General features: G+C 34.5%; 1 protein-coding gene across 2 annotated transcripts; it reads left to right on the forward strand.

Moving 5' to 3' along the window:
• The first annotated feature begins 686 nt into the window (after window positions 1-686).
• LOC103565618 (sulfotransferase 1E1) lies at window positions 687-24318 on the forward strand. 2 transcript variants are annotated; one of them, XM_070612789.1, is made up of 9 exons: window positions 687-843; window positions 1589-1696; window positions 6363-6524; window positions 8328-8453; window positions 9508-9605; window positions 13256-13382; window positions 15034-15128; window positions 21093-21273; window positions 23173-24318. In XM_070612789.1, the coding sequence occupies exons 2-9, from the start codon at window positions 1633-1635 to the stop codon at window positions 23283-23285; spliced, it is 966 nt and encodes a 321-aa protein (XP_070468890.1). In that variant the 5' UTR covers window positions 687-843; window positions 1589-1632; the 3' UTR covers window positions 23286-24318. The 2 variants fall into 2 exon arrangements, with proteins under 2 accessions (XP_070468890.1, XP_008539953.2); XM_008541731.2 differs by lacking the exon at window positions 1589-1696 and having other exon boundaries at window positions 691-843.
• Window positions 24319-26337: the final 2019 nt, after the last annotated feature.

The following is a 26337-nucleotide window of genomic DNA, read 5'->3' on the forward strand; positions in this document are numbered from 1 at the left end:
AATTCCAATGGTGCCAATAGCTAACTTTACTTGGAAAATCCACATCATCCCATTAATAATGCGTTTGGGAGCAGAGACAAGTGAGATTTTTAAAGTAATAATTCAAAGGTAAGTGATGTTTACATTCTTTCCTTACCTGTCATGTGTTTTTGATTTTTAATGATGCTGAAGAGTTAAAGGCAAAGATTTTAAATAGAAGGTGTTTTCCACTTGACGTGTTAGGACACAACCAAGTACTACAAAGTCTTCTTTGACAGGTCTCAGTAAACTGAGCCGGGTCTCCTGATCCAGGGTCCTTGCTGCCCTCCTGCTTCTTCCCTGTCATTTTATTGTCTCCTTTAACTCCTCAAGCAAGTTATTCTTTTGAAGGTACCTCACCCATTTTATCATTCATCAGTGAAGGAGCAAGGGACTCTCCCTTTCCGAGCTCTCTTTATTTTGTCTCAAATCTTTTCTCCCTCATTGTCACCTTAGCTTCCCCTCTCTCTGTCTTCAACACACTGATGGCTATTGGCAAATTTAGGAATTTGATTATGAGCCAAGAAGGAAAAATAACAGCAGAGGCTTTCTACATCTCTGTATGAATGAGCATGACTCAGCGTGGCTAAATGTATCTGCAGGTGTATATCCATATTTGTTCTACTCCATTGAGTCACATGCTCCAGAAAGCCAAACCCCTCAAATTAAACTCTGCCTCCTTCTCTGGATTCAGAATAAAAGCTCACCAGAAACATTCAAAAGGAGCAAGTGGTCTTAAAACTTTTTGCAGCTCACAACCTGAGTGGGAATTTTAAGAAAACTAAACTGGACCATCAAGTTTCTTTCACAGGATCATCTGGACAGGTTGTATTTTTATTATTATTGTTGATATTAATGTTTAAATTATCTATTTATCTAAATTATACATTTATATGTATAATAGATAGATTATACATTTATCTAAATGTATAGAATGCAAATTATATAGCACAAAGCTGTTAAAAAAGGAAATATAGAGAGAATAAATTCTTTATCAATCTTATAATCAATATTAAAACTTTATTGATTATAATATAATCAATATTATAACTTTAGTTACTTAATAATGTAAAGCATTAAAGCCTTTTTAATCACTCTTTTGTCATTAAAAATAACGTTTTGCATTTATATAGTACTTTGCTCTTTAAAGAGTTTTAACATAGACAGTATCAAGGCTGCCTTGCAAGTCTTGCATGCTAGACATGGTCTCCATTTTACCAACGAGGAAACAAAGCTAGCAGGGTAGAAACAGAGTGGAGACTGGCTTCTAGGCTCGTGTTCACTTTTGTGAAATATGTCAGAAGCACTCTATTACTACCAGCAGCCTTGCAAATACTATTGTTACTTTTAAGTGGGAGGCATCCAATAAACAAGAGGAGAAGCCCAAGTGCTTGGTAAAGCATTGACAGGAAGGTACTTATTTTATCTCAGAGTCCCTAGTAAAAACTAGAAAGCCCAGAAGGATTTGATCAAACAATTAAGTTTAACGAGTATTTGTGAAGCATCTACTTTGTGACATAGCACTGAATATAGATAGAAAGATGCACAAAAGGATATTCTCTTTTTTCAGCCACTTTACCCTAATCCAGGTAAGTCCAAGACAGTGAGGACTCAATGAGCCCTATGCATCTGTACTCACTGTGGTATCTCAGCACTTACCTCTGCGCCTGCGAACAAGGTAAGCACTCACATAGCATTTGCTGGATGAAAGGCAGATTAGGGGATGGAGAAGGGAAGGTGGAGAAAAGGAGAAAGAAAAGGAGGAAGGAAAGAAGAAGTAAAGAGAAAGGAAAGAAGAAAAAAGATTTCTTAATTCAATTGAATTTATGAATCACAGTTTAACAATTTTTTGTTGGTGTTTCTAGACAACAGTAATCTACACACTCAGGAAATGAAATTAACAATTTCAGATGAATTATACCTTTGAGAAAGAAGAGAGCAGCTAGAGGGTGAATCTATACATTGTAATATGAGATAATTTACCAAAGGAAGTTAAACAAAGAAAGAGATTTTATTATACGACACCTAGGTTAAGTCAGACCAACATTGACTGTGAAAGGGATGCCAGAAGTCAGCCAATTGTTTAATGATAAATCAGCTGCTCCCAATTGACTATAAGGGAATTCTTACAAAGTGGGCAAAACATCAAGAAAAATTGTTCACGTGAATAAACAAATCAGTAGGCAGAGCAAGCGACGTCTTTCATACACATTGCTTCTCGTGAAAGATCTATTTTCTGAGAGCAATGAGAAGATTTGGGAAACAAGCCGATTTATCAGCAAGACTGATTTTTAATGAAAATTTCATCATTTTGGTGAGATTGCATCTGATTTACCAGCGAGGGAGGTTTGGAAAGAGTTGAGTTTGTCCTCAGGGACTGGGAATCTTTTCCTTTTTGGTAAGAGCAACTTTGACTAGTGTCAATGTGTGGTTTCCAAAACACATGTTAAGCCATTCTTTGGTTAAAAACAAATAAACAAATGAAAAAATCTTTCATTGTACCTTCTTTCTGGTATGCAATTTGGGACCAAAATGAAATGAATGTCATGCTGGGTTGTCCCAGAGAACTTTAGAGAAGCAAACAAACAGGAGAAAAATCAGATTGGACATGTATAGATTTTATCCTCTCCAGTGAGAAAACAGATTATTGACTATAAGTTTCTCCAGATAAGTTTATATATATGAAACTCACTTTTCAGAATTTTTGAGAACAAATATTTCCCTGCTTTGAACAGAGATAGTGCCATGTAATGTGTACTGTTACTGAGTGACTTTAAAGTGACTGGCTCCTCTGCATTATCATACAGACTTGGCATAATAACAAGATAAGCTTACACTTATTAAGCATTTATAATTGTCAGGCTTATCCTCTCATTTAAGTTTCAATAACTGTTTTTTGTAAGAATTATAATTATTCTCATCCTCAGTTAGTAGATGAGAAAATGGAGCAGAGCAGAGCTACAGTAATTTGCCAAGATCACACAACTTCAAATAGCAGAGCTAAGATTTAAACCAAGAGGGCCTACTGTAGAGCCCACAGTCTTAATAACCATATTCTCTGCCAGGTACATATTAATCATCTAAATGAATATGAATGCATAAACTTTTAACACATATGTATTTCTCATTAAATGAGCATATTTAAAGTTTTAGGCAAACATACCAACCATAAGGCAAAAATTTGACACATTTTATTACATGAATAATAAACTTCTATACAACACCACTAAAAAAGTTAAAAGATAACTGGCAATATAACACAAAAAAAGCTATAGATACTATCAATATATAAATCAGTAATAAATTACTAACTTTAAATAAGTTAGGAAAAAGCAATACTCCTCATGGGCAAAATGGATCAAATAGAATAAAATAACCAAGAAACTTACAAACTATAGAGGCTGGCCTGGTCGTGCAGTGGTTCAGTTTGCACCTTCTGCTTTGGCTGCCTGGGGTTCACGGATCCCAGGTGTAGACCTACACACTGCTTGTCAAGCCATGCTGTGGCAGGCGTCCCACTTAAAACAGAGGAAGATGGTCATGGATATTAACTCAGGGTCAGACTTCCTCAGCAAAAAAAGAGGGAGATTGGCAACAGATATCAGCTCAGGGCTAATCTTCCCCCCCAAAAAAAAACTTACAAACTATAAAAACAGGAAAATTACAAAATGTCTATAAAATGCAGATTTAAAATATATATATATATTTTTTTGCTGAGGAATATTTGCCCTGAGCTAACATCTGTGCCCATCTTCCTCTATTTTGCATGTGGGTCACTGCCACAGCATGACTGCCAATGAGCGGTGTAGGTCCACACCCAGGAACCAAATCTGGGCTGCTGAAGGGGAGCATACTGAACTTAAACACTAGGTAATGGGACCAGCTCCCTAAAAAAATAAGTTTTCAATCATGAAAGATTATAACAAGTAGTTTCCAGTCCTAGTGAGGATGTGAAAATATAGGCAATTTCATAGACTGTAAAATTGTTACAATCTTCATTGGTTTGTTAAAAAAAATTTGTATCTTCCACGTGTATGTGTGTTACTTTGGCAATTCCATTGTCATGTAAAGATAAGTGTGAAAGACATATGCTGAAGACATTGCAGTGATACTTATACCAAAAAAAGTTGGATACAACAGGAATTTCCAACAATAAAGAATTGTATCATCTATGTTCCATCCATAGTATGGACTGCTGTGTGTCATTTATAAGAATAACGATAGAATTTACACATCAACACCAAAATATATTCACATTATGTAGTTCAGTGAAAAAATAAAGGACAAAATGAATGTAAAATATAATACAAATTGTTATATACATGTGTATAGATTCTATAAATATTTAAATATTTGGATAAATAAATGTAATACTATTAGGAGTAATTATCTCTTGAGATTAGAATAAAGAAAGCACTTTCATTTTCTGTATATTTAACTTTGTCAACAATTATGTGTCGAAAATAAGGATATTTGCATGTACATGTTTACAAACGTGTGTAAATATGTGCATATTTATCCTTCCTAGAGTAAGACAAATATGGTCAGTCCTCAAGGATTCTGGGACAGGACAAACAACCAAACTGAGAATATTGTCTGCTTTTTCACAGAATTTTATAACATGAAAATAAGATTGTAAAATAAAACTTTTCAAGTCTGGCACAAAGTAAGTGCTTAGTAAATAACATCTGTTTTCCTTCTTCTGCTGGTTATAGAAAGAGGAGAAATGCACTTTTTACAGGAAGGCCAGTTGGAACACTATTTTCATATTCAACCAACAGTTGGAGAGGTTCTGAACTAAGGCAGTGACAATAAAGGTAGAAAGAGAGGAAAAATATGAAAATGGAATCGATGGCATTGAGAGCCACGTGTTGGTGAGGGAGAGTAAGGAGGTACTATGCGAATGTTTTCATCTGTAATGTGCAGCCTAGAAATGCAGCGAGGAAAACACTATCAGAAGAAGCCTTCAGGATAAGTCAAGGGTCTATTTGGTTTCATTTGTAGTCACTTACCTTCCTAAAATTTGACCATCAGATATTTCTTCCTTTGGGTATAGTATCTACTAATTTCATTCTACTAATTCTAATTAAATTAAATTAAATCAAATTAAATTAGATTTAAATTTAATTTGATCTAATTTAATACTAATTTAATTCTACTAATTTGTTACAGTATCTACTAATTTCATTTCGTCTTCTCAGTGCTCTCTCAGGGATTGGGATTGTCTGTATTAAAGGAAATACATTAGGAGACTAGAACTGTTGCCTCCAAGAGGCTCCTGGTTATAATACAAACTCTCTGAAAAAGACAATAAAAGCTGCACCTGTCACAAATGTATGAATGTACGACAACTTACCAGGCAGCTTTTTGGGCAAGGGTGGATAAAAGGGAGATCTAGAAAGGCTAATACCAAAGAAGGACAAAGTTTGTTGAGATGCCATATCACAAAATCAGAAAGGGGTAAGTTTGGAAAAAAAAGAGTGAAAGGAGTTGAAAGCCAAGGAAGGAAACTTGCTTAATTAAAAATTCTATGACTAGTCATGAACATGAAGTGGGTTGTCACAGGATCAGGATTTGAATTCTCAAATGATAAATATCTTGTGTAATCTTATAATTTTCAGACAACTCACTCAATGGCAGTGTCCACTAATTTACGGATCCAGTGAGAGAGAGAAGTAAAAGAAATGTCAGAGGTCCCAGAAGAAACTTCTGTTCTCTCAAGGATCCATGTCTTAGATATATTCCTTACAGTGTCATCAATTTCATCTTCTTTGAATACACTCATCAAGTATTTTAACTTTTTCACTTAATGAAACATATTCAGGAAATACAGAAACTCTGACTTTGAGCTCTGGTAATAGCTATCAAATATGGCCATTAATCTTTATTGTTATTTGATGTATACATAATTAATCAAAGTGATTCTTTGTCAAATATTGCTGTATTTCTGAACTTCTTAGTCTTCTTAAATGCCCCTTCAATTTTGACATAGAAATTTAGGGCTCTGTCTTTTTCATTCATCTTGGAATTTATTATATATAAATATTGTCTATAAACATGATAATACAAATGTATCACACATTCTGTAGATAGTTTTAAACATTTTACTTGACAGTGTCTCGTACTTTATTATTCTTTTATGTTAGACTTATCTCCTTAATAGGAAGAGAAACTATTAAAGCACCAAGAATATGTCACATACTTCTTTAATATGCCTTTAACCCAAATACTCAACAGCTAAGAAATGCTACACTCTCAAGAGGACCTCAATATTCAGAGCTATTATTAATATTAAAACATTTTAAAGTACATACAAAGTGGAAAATATATGTTTTCTCTTTCAGTGTACCACTGTATGATGGATTCTTCCAAATTTGACAGTTCTTCATACTTTGGCAGAATCCATGGAATTCTAATGTATAAAGATTTTGTTGAATTTTGGGATGATGTGGAGGCATTCGAAGCAAGACCAGATGACCTTGTCATTGCCACCTATCCCAAATCTGGTAAGTCTCCTTGTTATCTGAAAGTTGTTCCCTTTTCACCCAGAAATGACAAACCTATTGCATGGTAAATATTAAGCTGTTTATTTCTTCCATACCCATTCTCCATATTGAATAAGGATAGGTATAGTGATTTTGATACAGACATAGGAAGTGGCATAGGATAACTCTATTATAAAACCACATCTGTGCTATAACTTGAGCAGCCCATTGGCAAATGGGTATTATTGCCCACTTTAGAAAATTATGTAATATATATGAATGACTATAGAACAATAACTAAAATTTGAAATTACCAACTCTAATTTATGCCACTATCGTCATTATTGTGTAGACAAAGTATAAGCAATTTTCACGGATTTAAGAAATCTCTTTTGAGCTAACCAGCTCCACTTCTTTAAGTCATTCTCTCGAACTCCATTTTTAAGCAATATCTTTTTTCCTGAGATTAGCTCAACTGTTTATCAAAGTTCTGGAGTCCTACAATCGTAGACCTTTAGAAATTAGGAAGGTCCAGCCTAGACCACTTTATCTGGTTGTTCCATTTAGTACTTAAATTTGTCAAACATTGCATATGTCTTTGACTACTCTAACTCTGAAGCTGTTCCTCCACTTCTCTTCTCTTTCTGGATCAATGTCAGCATCTGAAGAAGAAACCTGAGGGCGATTCCAGATTCAATTCCTCTTGCTTCTTCATTTCCCATATTCAATCAATCAAGATGTTTTGCCCATTTAGTCTCATAGCCATGTCTCAGAATCAGTCTCTTACAGGTCTCTTGCATCCCTTCTTATTGACCCCTCACTCCAATGTTTTATTTTCTCTCCCACTAGAACAATCTTTCCAAAACATATCCCCAATAATCTCATCCGCCTGCTTAATGTACATCAGTGCCTTTCCAAAACTTTTAGAAACAACTGGCATTCTTTAGTATGAACTACAAGGCATTTTATGTTTGCCTTCTGCTTGCCTCTGTAGCCTCATCCCCACCCATCTCTTCGGGTAGACTCTTTGATTTAGGCTTTATAATCTATTTCCAATTCTTTTCCTCACCACTATACTATTTTCAAGTATCTGACCTTTGATTAAAAAACAAAACAAAACAGTCTTTCTGCCTGGTAGAATCCTTCTCTACCTCACAAAGTTAAGAACTTATGCTAGTAATTTGTAAAGGCTGAGCTCAATTATGTTCTCTTGATGGCATTTCTTTTTGAAACGTGACAGCAGCAGCAGCACACTGAGTTAAACGTTCCTCCTTTGCAGTCCTTTAAATCCCTGTGCCTACCCGTATTACAAAATCTTAAGAAATAAAAAGTGTTGCAATTATTGAGCATTGTTTCTGGCTCTTCAAAGGGCCTTGGACGACCATAGGGCAAAGACCAGTTTTGTTCTTTTCTACATCTTCTGAACTAGGATTCAAATTGAGCCCTAAGCAGCTATCAGTAAATTTTATAGTTGAAACCATGCTTAAATGCATCATTATTATTCAAGCCTGCTTTATTTTGATGCAAAAATTTCCATCCCAAACTGTTAACATCTTGTATAATATCGCAATCCATCATGGACAAATTTGGACTCTCACCAAAGGTGTGTCTTACTACAATATTCACCCTTATTTGTTGAAGCTATTTTTGGGACCTATAAGATTAAATATTAGAGGAAATATTTCTAGAGTCCTTTGGTTATTCTGATATCTTTCAAATAATATCGTATTGGTTTCTTCCTACTTAATCCAGCGGCAAATCCACTAGGCCTGTCATCAGCCCTGCATGGTTAGTGGGAGACTCAGGTTTGTTTAACTTTTACAGGCACAACCTGGCTTAGCGAAATTGTAGACATGATCTATAAAGAGGGTGATGTGGAAAAGTGCAAAGAAGATGCCATATTTAATCGAGTACCTTACTTGGAATGCAGAAAAGAAGATGTAATGAATGGTAATGTTTAAGTTGATTTTAAAAGTTGTATACATATGTTTCAAGGTGTGGATGTAGATTATACAAGGAAAGAGACTGTAAACAAGAGTGGAAATAAATATTATGTCTTCTACACAAGAAAGTTGTAAATTTAAATTTAAATCTTTTTTTTTTTTTTTTGAGGAAGATTAGCCCTGAGCTAACTACTGCCAGTCCTTCTCTTTTTGCTGAGGAAGCCTGGCCCTGAGCTAACATCCGTGTCCATCTTCCTCTGCTTTATATGTGGGATGCCTACCACAGCATGGTTTTTGTCAAGCGGTGCCATGTCCGCACCCGGGATCCAAACTGGCGAACCCCGGGCCACCCAGAAGCAGAACATGCAAACTTAACTGCTACACCACCTGGCCGGCCTCTAAATTTAAATCTTCACAGAGTTTATGGTGTAGCATGTGTCTGGAATACAGTGAATAAGGATAGTATTTACATGCCTTCAGCAGAGCCTAGTAATGTGTGACTGTTTATTTCTCTATGGGTTGACTATGATAACACTTTAAAAACTAGGAAAATATCCATGAAATTTTCAAAGATATACACAAAAGGATATTTGTCACAGATTCTTTTAATATTATGAAAAATTAGAAACAAAAAATGTTAGCCAACAAAAGAAAAGTTAAAAGAGATATAATAACACTATGAAATGATTAAAAATTTTAGGATATCATGTGTTTCTTGGCATTGTAGTTTCAGCACAATATCTTAAGAAAAAGGCAATTAGAAGATATTAAAAACTCCATCTGTGTGTGTGATATTTGGATGGCTGTGAATCCGGCACAGAGAAATATTTGTATGGAAGACTGCTTCCCAAAATGTTAATAATGATTTTTCCAAATTGGTGAAATTTTATTTGATCTTATTTTTTGTGTATAATTTTCTCTATAAAAACTCCCATCACAGTATGTATTATTATGAATAGAATATAGAATATTCGTTACTTTTATTTTTTAAATATCTGTAAATTTCTTATAAATATTTATAATTTTTGAAGTTGTCTTACTTTTAATTTCTCAAAAATCAGGAGTAAAACAACTGAAACAGATGGCATCTCCTAGAATAATGAAGACTCATCTGTCAGCTGACCTTCTTCCAGGCTCATTTTGGGAAAAGAACTGTAAGGTAACCAGAGTCAAGTATTATTAGAACTTCAACCAACTCAAAAAAATTTTAGAATGATCAAGTCAAGTTACATCTTAACTGTGTCTTATCCACACTTGTTCATTTATTCTTTCATTGAATCCACAGACATTTAATAAATGTAGATCATAGTATAGTCAGAGTCTAGATTTCAATGCCAATTCTAGGTAATTCTGAAACAAAAAAAGGTAAACTCTCTAAGCTGCAGTTTCCTCATCTGTAAAAGAAGGATAAGATTAGCATCTTCCTCATCTTGTTGTTATAAAGATTCAATGATATAATACTTGTAACGTGCTTAACATAGTGCCCAGCATATTCTAAACACCTCAATAAATGGTAGCTACTTTTGTATTCATTGTTAGTACTGATTGTATTGAATGTACTCCTTTTGCAAACTGTTGTGTGTGGCATTGTGAGGAATGCAACAAACTAGACAAAGATCAACCAGACAAGCATCACATAATAATTATTTACTGAGTGTCTACCACGTATCAGCAATGTAACAATTAACGAGACACATGCAATCCTTGTCTTCATGGACACATGGTCCATTGGAGAAAGAGAGGTCCACTGCAGGAGGTGCCATAGGTCAAGTAAGAGAAGAATTTTAGCCCAGACACTGAGGGCAGGGGAGGCATCCAGAAGCAAGTAACATCTAAGCTGAGTTGGGAAGGATGTGTAAGCGTCTGTGTATACAATCTCAGATGCAACCCAAGGTGGGAATGTGAAACCAGTTCAGTTTATCTGGGAGGTTGAGCGTACATATGGCTGGATGAGTGAAGAGAGAGAAGCTGGGTTTGATTACAGCAGACACTGAAGCTGAGTTAAGATGTTTGGACTCTATTTGATGATAATAAGGAGTTATAGATATATTAAGCAAATGATTGACATGATCAGTTTTGCTTCTTAGAAATAATGATACATGTAATCCCAAAGTACAGGTAAAACACTAAGTCTTGGACCACTGATGCTATTCTTAAGCCCTTTCCAGCATTTTTAGGATACACTATGACCCATACTATACCTATGAGATATTAAAGTATTGTGTGCACCCATTAGTAACAAAAAAGGGGATTTATCACAGTCATGAAATATTTTCATTTTTTACTCTGATATTAATGGTGTATTTGACATTTTCTGGAGATCCGTGATCCAAAATTCTGAAGATTCCAATGTTTCTTATTTGTTTTTTTTTGCTTTTATCATAAGCAATCCTAGTTAGACCACATATATCCTGGTGAAATCATCCATACATAAATTAAATACCGTTTACTCATTAGTAACTACCATTCATGTATTTTCATGGAAAAGTGTCATTGCCATTTTTTCAAGAGATTAGACCAAGTCACTTTATTTCCTTTGGAGAATGGGTTGTAACCTTGATGTTACCCCTTTACTTTTCAAATGAAAAGAGATACCATACATTTACCATCTTCTCAGTCTTCACAAAACTGGTTATCATCTCAGAGATAATCAAAGTGTAGGAAAACAGTTAGATGGATTAATGATCTGAGTATTTCCATGGTGATTCACTAGAGGATAAGAAGACAAATGGATTGAGACTATTAGTAAAAGTGTGTTTGGAGTGATGGACCAGAAAATAAAAGTGATAAAAGAAAAAAAAGAAAGTGAAGAAAAATGGAATAGGCTTATAGATAAGAGAAATAATTGAGACCAAGAGATTTGAGGTCTTGGAGTGGCTGCAGCTGAGGTATATTGGGAATAACTGATAAGGAAGAAGGAGGGAGCAGGATTTTCTTGGAAGAAAACGTGAGGCTCCAGGATAAGTCTTCAAAAGTGAAACCTTAAGGGTACTAACAAGATTCGCAATTTGATTATAAAAGTGGTTGACTGAAGCAAAATAGAAGCAATGATCAATGAGTACAAGGGCACAGAGAAGCAGAGGGATCATGCGTGCAGATACTAAAATTACACAAGACGATGACAGGATTTGGAATGGAGAGTAATACTACAAGGCAGGTGTTCAAATCTTCAATTAAAGCAAGGGAATGACCACAAGCTTAGAAATTTATCTGGGAGAGGAATGGATTCACTGTCCCAGGAAGGGAATCTTTCAAGTATAGGATTTTTAGATGGATTATGATTTCAAGTGAAATGTGGGTAAGCTAGCAATTTTGACTTGAGAGAGCTACAGGGAAAATCATATCTTCAAGAAAGAACTACATTTTCCTTGAAAGCAGGAACAGTATGTGCAATAGAAAGTTTTAGATATGGAATAGGATTTGCCAAAATGTAGATAAGATAAACTAATGGGATTTTATGAGAAGAGGGATTGATTTTGCTCCCTCCCCCACCCCCATCAAGTGGCAGAATAAAAATCTTCACGGAAGATCTGGAGTCAAGCGTTAAGTATGGGTAGTATTTTGAGATGCAGAGAATATTCAAGACAGAAAGAATAGCATGAAGAAAGGCAAAGGGTGAAAATTCTGAAGCATATTCATGAATATATTAGCAAAGAATTCCATTCAGCTAATAGGCAAAAAGAACAAGGGAGAGTTGTAAATAAGATTGGAAAAGTTCAATATGGCTAATGATAGCTTTGGTAAGAACCGAAATATCACTTTCTTTCTGGAATAATGAAAAGATTTTATAGAGAGACCTTAAAAATGAGAGCCATACTTCTCAGAATAACGTGGAAGATTTCTTTAAAATTGTTTGAAAATGTAGAGACTTGAGTAAGACAAATTTAGTGAGCTTAGTCGTATTCGGTAAACAGTGGAGATCACGAGCAACCTTCCCTCATCGCGTTGCTCAGGCGCCTGAGGGCAGATGTGGAAGACCACTGGGATATCAGAGATTGGTTCCAGATCTTTTCCTGCAGCTCTAAGTACCAGACCCAGAAGAAACTATAGAGATCTGACCCAGTTCACTTGCTTAATGCATAAAAAAATGTAGGTCCAAAATGTTTGGTGCTTTGAACAAGATGATAGAACTTAGTGTCAGAACTAGCAACTTAAAAAAAAAATGTCTTCCTGTTGCTAATTTATTGGTGTTTCCTCTATGTGTAAAATGGAAACTTAGCAAGGTGTTGTTGAAGATTATATTTTCACTGAGATCAATGTGCGTTTAAATAGACCCTCATAAAAATGTATTTTTCCCCAAGATTGAAAGCGAGGAAACAGCAGGACTTTTTTTTCTTTAGTATGTAGAATGGTGGTATAGAATAAAGACCAGAGGACTTTATTGTTGACGTAATGATTTATCAGATCATTTACTCTCATTGATTTATTGTCAATTATCTAGTCTGACTCAGCTTTGGTTTAGTTTCTTCAGTTATAAATTTGGGATAATAATTGATCTGGTCCAATGTATATCAATGGAATTTGTGATGCGTAAATAAGGTATTATATTTGAAGGTGGCATGAAAATGAAAAGTGAGAACTGGCTTTGAACAACACTACAAAAGATGCTGTCACTTCAAGTTATTAAAGAACTTTTCTTCTTTATAATTTTATATATTTTACACTTTCTACAATGAATATGTATTATATATATATATAATGCATTATAGTATATTTATAGTTGAAAGCACAAATGATTTCCTTTTAAATCTTGATGAAACTACATTTGAAAAAAAATAGGTGATTTAATATATGATTTCATTCTCTTAGATGATCTATCTTTGCCGGAATGCCAAGGACGTGGTTGTTTCTTTTTATTATTTCTTTCTAATGGTAGCTGGGCATCCACATCCTGGATCTTTTCAAGAGTTTGTGGAGAAATTCATGGATGGAGAAGGTAAGAACAGCTTCTTTTCTCTAAACTCTTTCAAGGCAAACGATACAAGACAAATGGCATCTCTGAGCAAAAATCTTTTTTGTCTGTCCTGGTCTAATTTCTTCCCTGATCATTCATTAATACACAGAAGTTTTAGAAGCCTTTGAATTTTAGAGCAAGCATAGGATTTCCGGACATGGATGTCAAATGTCAAAACCTGGACACTCTAGCTCAGTGCCTAAAAATAAATATATAGAAGTCTGTTTGGAAGTTGGAAGTACAAATTTTCATAAGACAGAAACTCAGGCCCAAATTTTCTCTCTTATCTCTTCTTATTAGCAAATTATTCCACAACATGCTATTAAATTCCATTGAGCAAGCAGGAAGGAAAAAAGAAAAGAGAATGCTCATTTGTTTCCTGAAAAATTTCAGGTGCTACATGAGACCAGAATTCATAAAGAATTCTGAACATCTACAAAGTTCTTACTCATTCTATGCAGTGTAGAGTCTAAATGATTCAACTAGATTTTTCAGAACAGTACAGAGTTACTTGAGCAGAAATTCTGGGAGATTTTTCCTTTTTAGTTAACTCCGTATTAAAACACCTGAGTATTTAGATTTGAGGAAGAAAGTATAGAGGAGAGTTTACTATTAGCTAAAGAAGGCCATTCTGATTCTGTAGTAATAACTGTAAGGAAAAATGATAATAATGCCATTTCTATATCCATGGTAGATGACATTAACTAAATAAAAGTAGGATGTATGTACTTTATGTTTGTTGCTACATGTTGGAAAAATTTATGCTAAATCATCATGAATAAAATATATACCTCAACATCATCAAAACCCACATTGTAAGGCAGAGAAAAATAATGTTGCACCTCTATAAAACAGATGAATAAGACCACATAAATATCATTACATAACTTTTTCTGTAAAGAAAATTGTCAATAAGGACAAAGAACAGAAGAGATATGCAATGATGTAATGCAAACCAGAATACTTTAACTTACACATTATGATGTTATTCTGTCAGCTTTTTATTGGGTGAAACATTTGGATATACATGCAAGAAGATAAGAGAAAAGAAAGGAAGAGAGAGCATTTGGTCATATGAGATCATCTTCAAAATCTTCCAATTTTTTAGAGTCAGAATGATACTAAAGTCCTTGAAGAAAATATCGTTTACCACCTAAGCTTGAAATAGCATAACAAAAATTTATATAGTTACTAGCTTCAGTTGCCAAGGCTAGTTTGTAAATGGTCAATTTGAGACCTGGCCTGAATTCTGATGATAAGAATGTTGATAGCTCCACTAACTCAACTCCTTTCACTAACAGCTTGATGTTACACACACACACGCACACATGCACACACATATCATTTTCAAAAATGCTCTCATAAGCCCTGAAGCAAGTTGATGGAAAGAGAATTTCCTTTACTTTTCCTCTGTGTCATAAACCAGGTCATAATGATGAAAGTACATGGATTATTCAACATACTTTGCCTCTCTTTCTGCAGAGAAATTTGCTTAAGCTGTGTGTCTGATCTCTAGTTTTCATTCCATGATCATTTATTTATATTTATTTTTGATACTGCTGTGTGAACACTCATTTTCAAGCTGTATAAGGATGATACTATGCCTTTGCATTGTTTTTATCTCTAATTTTAGTTCCTTATGGTTCCTGGTATAAACATGCAAAATCTTGGTGGGAAAAGAGAAAGAAGCCACATGTGCTATTTCTTTTCTATGAAGACATGCAGGAGGTAAGAAGCTGAAAACATATGGGCAACTTAGTAATTTCTAACATGGTAGCATTTGACAACACTCTAGAGTCAAAGATCTGCCTTTAAATAAATGATGCAGCCACCTCCAAAAGTTACAACAATGCAGATACTTTGGCACAGATTTGAAACTAGTAAATAAAAGTCTCCTATGAATGAATACATTTAAACCCAAGTCTCAAAAAATTACCAGATATAAAATTTGAGAGAACTTGAGTTCATAAAACAAATAAAACAAAACATCAACAACAAACACACACACACAGAAACACATACAAACAAGGAATCACAATGGACAGGATGAGTCAACAAGACTCCAAATTTATAGATGTTGGAGTTATCAGATAAGGACTATAAAATAACTGAGTCTAATATGTTTAAAGAAATGAAGAAATTAAAAATTTTACAAAGAAACTATATCTTACTAAAATTGTCAAGGCAGATTAAAAAAATTAGCAAAATAGAATTTCTAAAATAATAAAAAACATTAAAATTAGAAAATCAAGAGATGGTTACTTATACATAAAATGGAGCTGAGGAAATTCCATAGAATGTGCCACATGAGACAAATAGACTACTTTGAAAAGAGAATAATAGATATGTAGGATAGAGTAATAAGGTCCCACATATATCAGCTCAAACTTCCAGAAGGAGAGAGTAAAGAGAATGCTGGCAAAGCATTATGCAAAAGTATGATGACATCAAAATTTCCTCATAATCTAGGTTTTCTTTAGCTTCATTAGTAATAAGTAATTCAAAATAAAAATCATTGTGAGATGTCATGTCATAGCCAGAAGACTGACAGCAATTAAAATTTGACCATAATAAATATTAGTCAAGAAATGCATCAGGGAGAAGTAACACACTGCTGATAGAAGAGTAAAAATACAAATATTGTGGAAACAGCTTGTCATTATCTAGGAAGGGTAAACATGCATGTAACTTAAGACTCAGAAATTCTACTAGTAGGTATATACTCTTCAGAATCTCTGATATGTGTTAATTAGGTTATATGTACTGTTAACAGTCTTCATAGCAGCATTCTTCATAACCATAAAAATTGGAAACAACCCAAATATACATAAACTCAAGAATCAGGATATGATGTATATTATTGTTACATAATTAAATATTATATTATATTGCAATGAAAAGGAATAAAGTTCAAATATGCACATCGATTGGGTAAAACCAAGCTATATGTTGTCTATAGATACATATAAAAGTTTGAAAACTATAAAGTAAAGCACAAGATTGATTAGATCAATTTCAGGATAGGTTTTGTTGCTGTTGTTGTTTGTGGGAATGGGAATGGAGAGTGGAAGAAAAGCAATTTGAAACTTGCCCATGGAAGAACCCAACAAATTTTGAATGTTCTATTCCATAAGATGGATAGTAGGTAAGGGGTGCTGTACACTTTTTTATTCTTTAAAGCACATAGGTACACATATCAAATTATTTTTTAAAAACAGACAAAACACTGGTTCCCTTCATTAAGAGATGAGAAATGTCCTCTCTATGTTCATTCTTTATTGGCACCAAGAAAGGAATCAATATCCGTGTCTTGTTCACACTTTTGCACAATAATTTTTGCACATTGTGTTTTGTAACTAGAATATTGAAGACAGTAAATTTGAAAGGCACAAAAACAAAATTTCTTAGTTAATTTAACCAATTCACCTCTTCAAATTGTCCATGTCCATTCGCTCCCTATTTTGGTCAATAATGACCATGTTCAGGTTATCTTTACAGTTGAATCAATAAGGAGCCTAAGAATGAATAAATTACTTTTCTTTTGTTTCTACAATGTATCAAGTAGAAAGAAAATAAGATATTGACATTGTATGTAGGATGATATCATCACCAAGTAGGTGTGAGAGGACTCTTTTATCTCTCACCTTCAAATTACAATATAACATCCATAATCTGACAAGCCTACAATGCATAAGGCAACAGGATGCCAGAAAGATACACACATTGATACATACAAAGGCCAGTGAATTGGAGCACACATAGAATGCTAAATTGGGGCACAGCAGAGGCATAGCCTAGGATCCTAGATCACTGGCTGCAGTGACTAAGCCAGATGCTCTCAACCCCAGAGATTTTGGTGGGCAGCAGCAGAGGCATGTGTGTGACTACAGCCAGCCAGCTGTGGACACTCCTGGAGTGGGAAGCAGAGTAGAGGGGGAAAGCCCATAATCAAAGACCCCAGCCTTGGCCAGGGGTCTGGTAGCAGTGGTGACATGCATACAGGACTCTACAGCCCAACCTCAGCTGGAACCTGTGACCACAAGGTAAGGAACAAAAGCTGAGATGGTGCCCTGACTATCAAGCTCACTCCCCACCACTCCCTGCCCCAGTAGGGCTGTGGCACTTCTGAACCAGATGATCCTGGATACTGCTAGAGTGTCTGCCATCCCTGAGTCTCTGTGGCAAAGCCAGAAACTACAGAAACACCAGCAACAAGGCATCAGCAAGCCCCAACAGTGCAGATGGTCAAGAGGAGAGAAGTGGCAATACAAAGGTTGTGCAGGGGGGGATATGCAGATCCTCAAATGTAGCAAGAGGCAGCTCAGGTAAGAGAAACCAAAAGCTAGCACAATAGAGCCATCTACTGAAAAATAAAAGAAAAGCTTCTAATCTCCAAGCAGTTCAAAATCTTGAATCAAAACTATATCTAAATAGATGTGTTTGCTACAGTAAATGTGCCCACAGAGAAATAACTCAGCAAGCAAAAGCCACAATACCATGGCATTATAGAAAGAAACATTCTCCAGAAACCAAAAATAAAGTCATGGAAGATTGTTGATCTAACTGGTAAAGAATTCAAAATAGCTGTCTTGAAGAAACTCAATAAGCTACAAGAAAAGTCAGAAAGGCAGTTCAATGAGCTTAAGAATAAAATTAATGAACAGAAGAAATACTTTACCTGAGAGATTGAAATTTCCAAAAATAAACAAATCCTTGAACTGTAGAACTCAATAAATGACATGAAGAATACATTAGAAATCATTGGAAATAGAGCAGATCATGTTGAAGAGAGAATTAGTGAGATTGAAATCTAAAAATGATGTAGGTAGAAGAAGAGAGAGAACTAAGATTTTTTTAAAATGTAGAGATTCTATAAAAATTGTCTGATGAAGGAGATGAAAGGCTTGTATACTGAAAACTGTAAGACATTGTTGAGAGAAATCCAAGTAGACACAAACAAATGAAAAGACATTCCATGCTCATAGATTGGAAGAATTAGCATCATTAAAATCTCCATATTACTTAAAGCAATCTAGAAATTCATTTCAATCCCTATGAAAATCCCAATGGCAGTTTTCATGGAAAAGAACGAAGATCCTAATATTTACATGGAACAACAAAAGACCCTGAATAGCCAAAGCAATTCAAAGAAAAAAGAACTAACTTGGAGGTATCACACTCTGTGATTTCAAAATACACTGCAAAGCTATAGTAATCAAAACAGCATGGTACTGGCAGAAAAACAGACACACATATGAAATGAATGAAACTGAGAGCCCAGAAATAAACCCTCACATTTAGGGGCAGCTAGTTTTCAACAAAGAAGCCAAGAACATATAATGGAAAAAGAAAAGTCTCATCAGCAAACGGTGTTAGGAAAACTGGACAGCCACATGAAAAAAGAATGAAAGTAGACCACTATCTTAAAACATGCATAAAAATTAATTAAAAATGGATTAAAGACTTGAATATAAGACCTAAAACTTCTAGAAGAAGAACGTGGGTAGCATGCTCTTTAACATTGGTCTTAGCAGTATTTTTAAAATATATTTCCTCAGGCCAGAAGAAAAAAAGAAAAAAGAAACAAATGGGATTACTTTGAACTAAAAAGCTTCTGCACAGCAAAGGAAACCATCAACAAATCAAAGAGACAATCTATTAGTTGGGAGAGGAGATTTGCAAATCATATCTCTAATAAGGGGTTAATATCTAATATACACAAAGAACTTATACAATTCAACAACAAAAACCAAAAAACCCAGTTAAAAAAGTGGGCAGAGGATCTGAACAGACATTTTCCAAAGAAGGCATACAGGTGGCCAACAGGCACATGAAAAGATGTTCAACATCACTAATTATTAGGGAAACACAAAGCAAAACCTGTTTTGATATCACCTCACAGCTGTCAGAATGGCTGTTATTAAAAAGACAAGAAATAACAAATGTTGGAGATGAGGCAGAAAAAGGGAACCCTTATGTACTGCTGATGGAAATATGAATTGGTGCAGCCACTATGGAAAACAGTATGAAGATTCCTCAAAAAATTAAAAATAAAACTATCATATGGTCCAGCTATTCCACTTTTGTATAGTTATCCAAAGAACATGAAAACACTGACTTGAAAACATATATAGGCACCCTGATGTACATTGCAGCGTTATTCACAATAGCCAAGAATTGGAAACAACCTGAGTACCCATTGATGGAAATGGATAAAGATGGAGTGACGGAATACTACTCAACTCTAAAAAGACGAAATCTTGTCATTTGCAATGCTATGGAATGACTTTGAGGGTATCATGCTAAGAAAAATAAGTAAGCCAGAGAAAGTCATATACCATATGATTTCACTCATATGTGAAAAGTAAACGAAAACCAAACACACAGATACAGAAGACAGATTGGTTGTTGCCAGGTGCAAGGTGAGGGGGAGGGTGAAAGGGGTAAAGAGGGACATATGTACAGTGACGAATGGCAACTAGACTTTTGGTGGGAACACAATGTACTCTATACAGAAGATAAAATATAAGGGGATACACTTGAAATTTATGTAATGTTATAAATTAATATTACGTCTATCAAAGAGTATATGTAGAGAAATGGTCTTTTTTTGTGGAAGACAGACAAATAAATTTAAAAATTATGAGAATAATGGTACAATAAATTTATATGGAAAATTATGGGAACAAATATAGGGTTATCTAACTCAGATTGGAATAATCAAGGAAATCATCCCAAAGAAGGTGATACTTAAGCTGAAGTCTGACAGACAAGCTGTAATTTATTGGCTAGAGAACTTGAGAACAGTATTCTGTGTAGAGGGAACTAAACATCAAAATAAGCGTTTTAGTTGGTTTTGTGAATGGTTGCATTGAGGGATTTAACTGGATAATAGGGTACACTATTGAAGTTATAGAGATGGGGATGTTTGTAGCTATAGTTTGTATAAATCTGATGTTTTATGTTGAGTATTTGCTTTTTCCCCATCTTTTCTTAATCCTTCTGATTCCTTTGCTTCTCACTAATTACCCAGTAGATTAGGAGAAAACTGAAAGCTGTCTGCATATTTTCACCCCAAAACTTGGTCTTTCACAGGGAACTGTAGTCTTTGAAAGAGTATATTAATATTCATAGATTATATTATTGAGCATGTAGTATGCCTCAAGGACAACAATAAATATTTTAGAAACATCAACTCATTTAGTATTCTAACAATAATTGAAGTATCTTTTATGTCCATCATATGAACAAGGAAAATTATCCTTAGAGAAGTTAAAAAAATGCCACTTCTGGGCTGGGCTGGTGGCACAGGGGTTAAGTTCACATATTCTGCTTTGGCAGCCTGGGGTTCGCCTGTTCAGATCCTGGGTGCGGACCTATGCACCGCTTGTCAAGCCATGCTGTGGCAGGTGTCCTACAGATAAAGTAGAGGAAGACGGGCATGGATGTTAGCTCAGTGCCCATCTTCCTCAGCAAAAAGAGGAGGATCGGCAGCAGAGGTGAGAGCTCAGGGCTAATCTTCCTCAAAGAAAAAGAATACCACTTCCCCAGGAGGTGTTTTTCCTCTTTAGAAGCCTAATTCCATTACCAGTGGGAAAAATGAAAGATTTTTTTTCTCTCTCTTTTTTTAAATTCAAATAGTAATGTATTCAATTTTAGTAATGGAGTCTTCAAAATAATTTTTCTCCCTAGGATATCAAAAGAGAAGTGATAAAATTAATGCAATTTCTGGGAAGGAAACCATCAGAGGAGCTTGTGGACAAGATTGTACAACATACTTCATTCCATGAGATGAAGAACAATCCATCTACCAATTACACAATGCTACCAGATGAAATCATGAACCAAAAAATATCTCCCTTCATGAGAAAAGGTGAGATAGTTATATTATTTGCCTCTATTGTTATAGGAACTCGCAAGTTGACATAGTTATAGGCAAATGTCTATTGAGGTCTATTCATGCCTGTGAACCCAGCTTGTTTTCTTCAGAGCTATTTGACCTTTGAGCACTCTCTTTATTGAGTTAGTTACCAGTTCTAGAGAGGCATAAAACATTAGTACTACTAGTAATACTAGTAATATATTGCTATTACTTGTTGATTATTTAATATATGCAGCACATTACATTAAGTATGAGCAGCAGCAACCCCAACTTCAGCACCAGCACTAATACCACATTCTACTAGCTTTCATTTACTAAGCCTTTGTGCCTTGATGCTGCACCATATACATTACATAAACATAGATAATTTTACAATTCTAATTCTCTTTAAATTATAATCAGAGACTCAGGAGAAAGCTTCTATTATTATCTCATTTTGAGATGATGAAACAAGCTTAGAACACTTAGCTTTTCCTTGACCAACTGGCAGATACTTTTCAAGACTGACAAATGTCAAAACTCATCAAATCGTACACATTAAATATGCACAGTTCTTTGTATATCAGTTATATCTCAAGAAACCTCTTGAAAAAAGGCTAAGTTTCAAAGCAAATAGTGGCAAATACAAGTCTGTTTAGCAAAAACATCAAAGTACAATGAGGTGACGTTCTATTAGGAGGCGGCGGGGTCTGAATAGATATAGTCCGTTTATAAACCCAAAGGCGTGGAGGAGATGCAGAGTATTGGGACATCCAGGCTTACTGATATGTGAAGCAGAGATAGGACAAAGAAAATCTTGTTCTTTGAACCCAATTGTCAGTGAGAGGGTCAGGGATCTTTGAAATAATGGGAAAAACAAACCTGACTCTGGGCAAAAACAGGGAGCTCCTGAAAAGAGAGTTAACGTGCAGGTTATATTTTAATTATTCACTTCTCAGATTATCTCAGTCTCCTTTTCCATAATATCCACATGTATTTTTAAGATGAAACAATGATCTTAAAATAGTTGTCATGCATGTAAAGGGCTGCTTCCGGCTATATGCTCAGATTCTACCCAATCCTCAGGACACACATTTTCTATCTTCTGTGTTTATTTCATTGGGAAAGTTTAGAGCTCCTTGAGCTAAGGAGGCAAGTGAACTACTGACTAATTTAAAATACAGGTGACTTTCTTCTGTCAGGGTAATGTTGGAAATGATGGAAAGCAAAAGAGAAGGCCCTGCTAGACTATCATATTAGCACAGGTGGGAAACACTGAGGAGCTTCTCTGTCAGTGGCTGCAGAAATGGAAGGAGGCAATGGATATGAAGGAAGTCTGAATATGAAGAAAGAGTTAGATGCTGTGGTTGAGGGACAACCTCAAAGTTTATGCCTGGACACCTGGTGTTGCCATTAACCAGGTTATGGAAAAGTGCACAAAGAAAACACAATTTGGTGAGGGAGAACATGAATTTACTTTTGAACTAGTTGAATTTGAGATACTTGTATGCAATCCAGGTGGCACTATCATGTAGGCAGTTGGATATGGATATATAAGTCTGGATTTGAGGGTTACCAGCATGAAGATGATAATGTCTTGGAAGTGGGTAAAACATGGATCTCATCTTAGGAGGTCCAACATTTCACAGGAAATTGGATAAGAAAAATTAAGTAAAATATAAAAGGGAAGAATCAGAGAAAGAAATTTGCAGTTTGTTTTCTTTTCTTTTTTAGCGATCAGGATATATCCTTTGTGAACTCAAATATATATTATTTATGGTATACATTCTATTTCTATAATTGAGAAGTACAAGAACACAATTTGATTAGATTAAAGAAAGTGATAAATATTAGAAGATTTCATGATTCTGACTGGAAGACGTATTTACTGTTTTTTCTCTTTTGTTACAGGGATTGTGGGAGACTGGAAGAATCACTTTACAGTGGCCCTGAATGAGAAATTTGACACACACTATGAGCAGGAAATGAAAGGGTCTACATTGAAATTACAAACTGAGATCTAAAAAGGAATTTCTTAATATATCTGAGGTTAAAGCTTTCTCCTCCATCATTCTTCAACTTTTTAAAAGTTTAGATTGGTAGAGAAGGAATCATGTGAACAATTAGGATCAGGTTCACAGGGTTTTTGAGATCTTTATATAAAAAACAAGAATGTTTTCCCTGCTGTTATCTTTTTTATTTTGGTTCTTTCTTTTATTTTCAAATATTACATGAATCTATAATGATGTAGAAACACACAGATAGTTTGAGTTGTCAGTCTCATTAAAAATAACCAAGAATTTCATTTTCTTTATTTTTGTGATTACCTTTCTTTCCATTTAGTAGTACATCTGATATATACATATACTTATATATAGATATATGTGTAAATATATCTATGTATTAATAACTGTACATGGGCTTTGAAAATTATGGAGAAAGAACTAAAGAACAAATAAACTTGGGGGCATAACTATACTTATTATTTCCTTACTTATTTTCTTTCACTTTCTGCAAAGTGTCTATATTGGAATTTACCTTAGTCTAATGTAAATTTTGGACATAAAAGAGCTGATTTCAAGATGTCTATAAATAGTCTTTATATACATTACATTACATTATATAATGCCTAAAAATAATGAGTATAGGGGCAAGCCCCATGGCATAGTGATTAATTTTGGCAAGCTCTGCTTTGGAAGCCTGGATTTGTGGGTTCGGATCCCACATTCGGACATAAACCACTTGTCAGCCATGCTGTGGTGGTGACCCACATACAAAATAGCGGAAGAGTGGCACATATGTTAGCTCAGGGATAATCTTCCTCAAGCAACAAAAGAGGAAAATTGGCAACAGATGTTAATTCAATACGAATCTTCCTCAGCAACAAAATAAAAAATGAAAACTGAGTGTAATTCGTGCTTGAATGTCTTTAGCAAATTTGAAATACTTATGCTTTAATGTTCCTTCTTTCTTATGTACAATGTGATGAATGTAAGCTCTGTAAGCTAAAGTTTTAAAGAATGTGATATTTGCCAGTAAAATAAAGGAAAAACAAAAGAAGAATTATTACTTTTTACTTATACAACGTTGTTTTAGCTTATATCTCCTATTTTTCTGTATTCTATTTTTGATTTTCCTTCTATACTATGTTTACAGTAACAGTCAAAGCTTCCTTGTCTAAATTAGAAGACACACAGGATCATGAAAAATTCACTAGGGTCTTAGGAAACTATTACATCCTTATTTCCTAAACTAAGGGGTCAAATCTAGGAAGAAATTGACATGATTTGTTTTCTTACTGTTTGGATAAAAGTCTAAGGAATTTCTCAGAACCCTGTTCAATAATTATAATTTTTCAGAATCAAAGCTATTGTTTTTTAAAAAATGTAATGTAGTTATGCATTGTACAAATATTGGAGAGTCTTGAAAACAATTAAGATTCAGTTGGGGTGGGGATAGGAAGTAGAATCTCGATCTCAGAAGGCAACAATTGTTACTTATTTTTTAAACATCTATTTTTTCATGATTTTTTTCATTTAACATTATATGTATAATAACTGCTTTTTAATTTTGTCCTTTGTAAAATTCATAGTTGATGTTGCCCACGTACAACTAAATAAGAATAAACTCATGTATCTTTCTGACTCTAGTTATAAGTAAACCAACATTTTCAAAGTTGACCTGATTGAAATTTGGACCAATCACATTTCCCACAACTTGTCCTGAAATTCCTGTAACTTCCTTGGAGAAAGAAGGGGGCCGGGATCTAGCTTAAAATTCAAATACAATTTCAAACTCTATGTGATTCTTTGGCATCTTCCCTGAGCTGAGGTTAAAGTTTCTGTGGGCTGGAGACAATGAGGGCCTTGGACAGCATTGAGTGGTGGGTACGCAGGAGTAGCCACTGTAGCTTTGCTTCTGTGCTGTCAGAAAAGCTGGAGATTTCTGGTTACCTTAGTGTTTAAGGTTTCCCAACAATTTGATGTCTAGAACGATGTTCTTAGTCCAAGTGCTAGATACTTAGCAGCACTTAATAAAGGTTTATTGATTTACTGATTGATGGATGACATGTTAAGACTAGGAAGTACTCAGTAAGCATTTATTTAGGAGGATTGTAATTGCCCAGAATTTGAGCCATGCAACAGAGTTTCTTTATATGACTAAGATACCTGAGAATTCAATTTAGGCAATAGAATAAATAAAATAGTATTGGATTATAAGCTAATTCATACAAAATAAATATCCATGAATCCAAGTTGATAAAAATCAATGAATAAATAGATAAGAGGTGGAGAATATATAAATATCCCATACATAAGAATTCTAAATAACTACATATAACTCTCCATTCCATCTCTGAAGTGTAGGATTCACGTAGTGCATTCTGTATAAAGAATGTGGAAAGGGTGGCCAGTAGAGTGAGGAAGGAAGAGTCACTTTACACTGGAGAAATCTGGCAAATGCTACGAAAGTCACATTTACCACTTTTATTCACATTTTACTGGCCTGATCTAGTCATATATCCAAATCTGATGTCAACAAAATGGGGAGGTATAATCTTCCAAAAGATGAGGCAGGGAATATTTGGGAACAATATTATAGTCAATTCATGTTGTCTTGTCTTATGCTTGGTTATTTTTTATTTTATGTTGGAGATTGTATTTGAAAATTTGTTTACAGATGTAATTTAAAGGCTGTGATAAGGTTTTTTTCCTCCAGGAAAAATATTCATTTATTTCTGCCATATACCTAAGGAAACTACTAATAGTTAGAACCACTTAGTCAATTTTTAACAATTAAGATGATCCAAACATTTAAAGAATGGCCTATTTCCAATTTACTCTTTCTTCTTTTTTTATAATAATTTCTTGTAAAATAATCTCAAACTTAGAGTAGTTACAATAGAAGTGCAAAATATCGTGTATCTGCTTCACCCATGTTTCTCAATTGTTAGCATTTCATCATATTTGTTCTCTTTCTGTGTATATATATATATTTATATACATATATATGCATATATTTATGTGTGTATATATATACATATAAACATACAGATATATATACAACTACATACAA

This window comes from Equus przewalskii, chromosome 3, assembly GCF_037783145.1.
Source record: "Equus przewalskii isolate Varuska chromosome 3, EquPr2, whole genome shotgun sequence".
Classification (NCBI taxonomy): Eukaryota; Metazoa; Chordata; class Mammalia; order Perissodactyla; family Equidae; genus Equus; species Equus przewalskii.

Coding starts and splice junctions, on each gene's coding strand:
- LOC103565618 (XM_070612789.1), top strand. CDS start 1,633: ATGAGCCCTATGCATCTGTACTCACTGTGGTATCTCAGCACTTACCTC. Junction 6,525..8,327: donor TGCCACCTATCCCAAATCTG/GTAAGTCTCCTT, acceptor TAACTTTTACAG/GCACAACCTGGCTTAGCGAA. Junction 21,274..23,172: donor ATCTCCCTTCATGAGAAAAG/GTGAGATAGTTA, acceptor CTTTTGTTACAG/GGATTGTGGGAGACTGGAAG.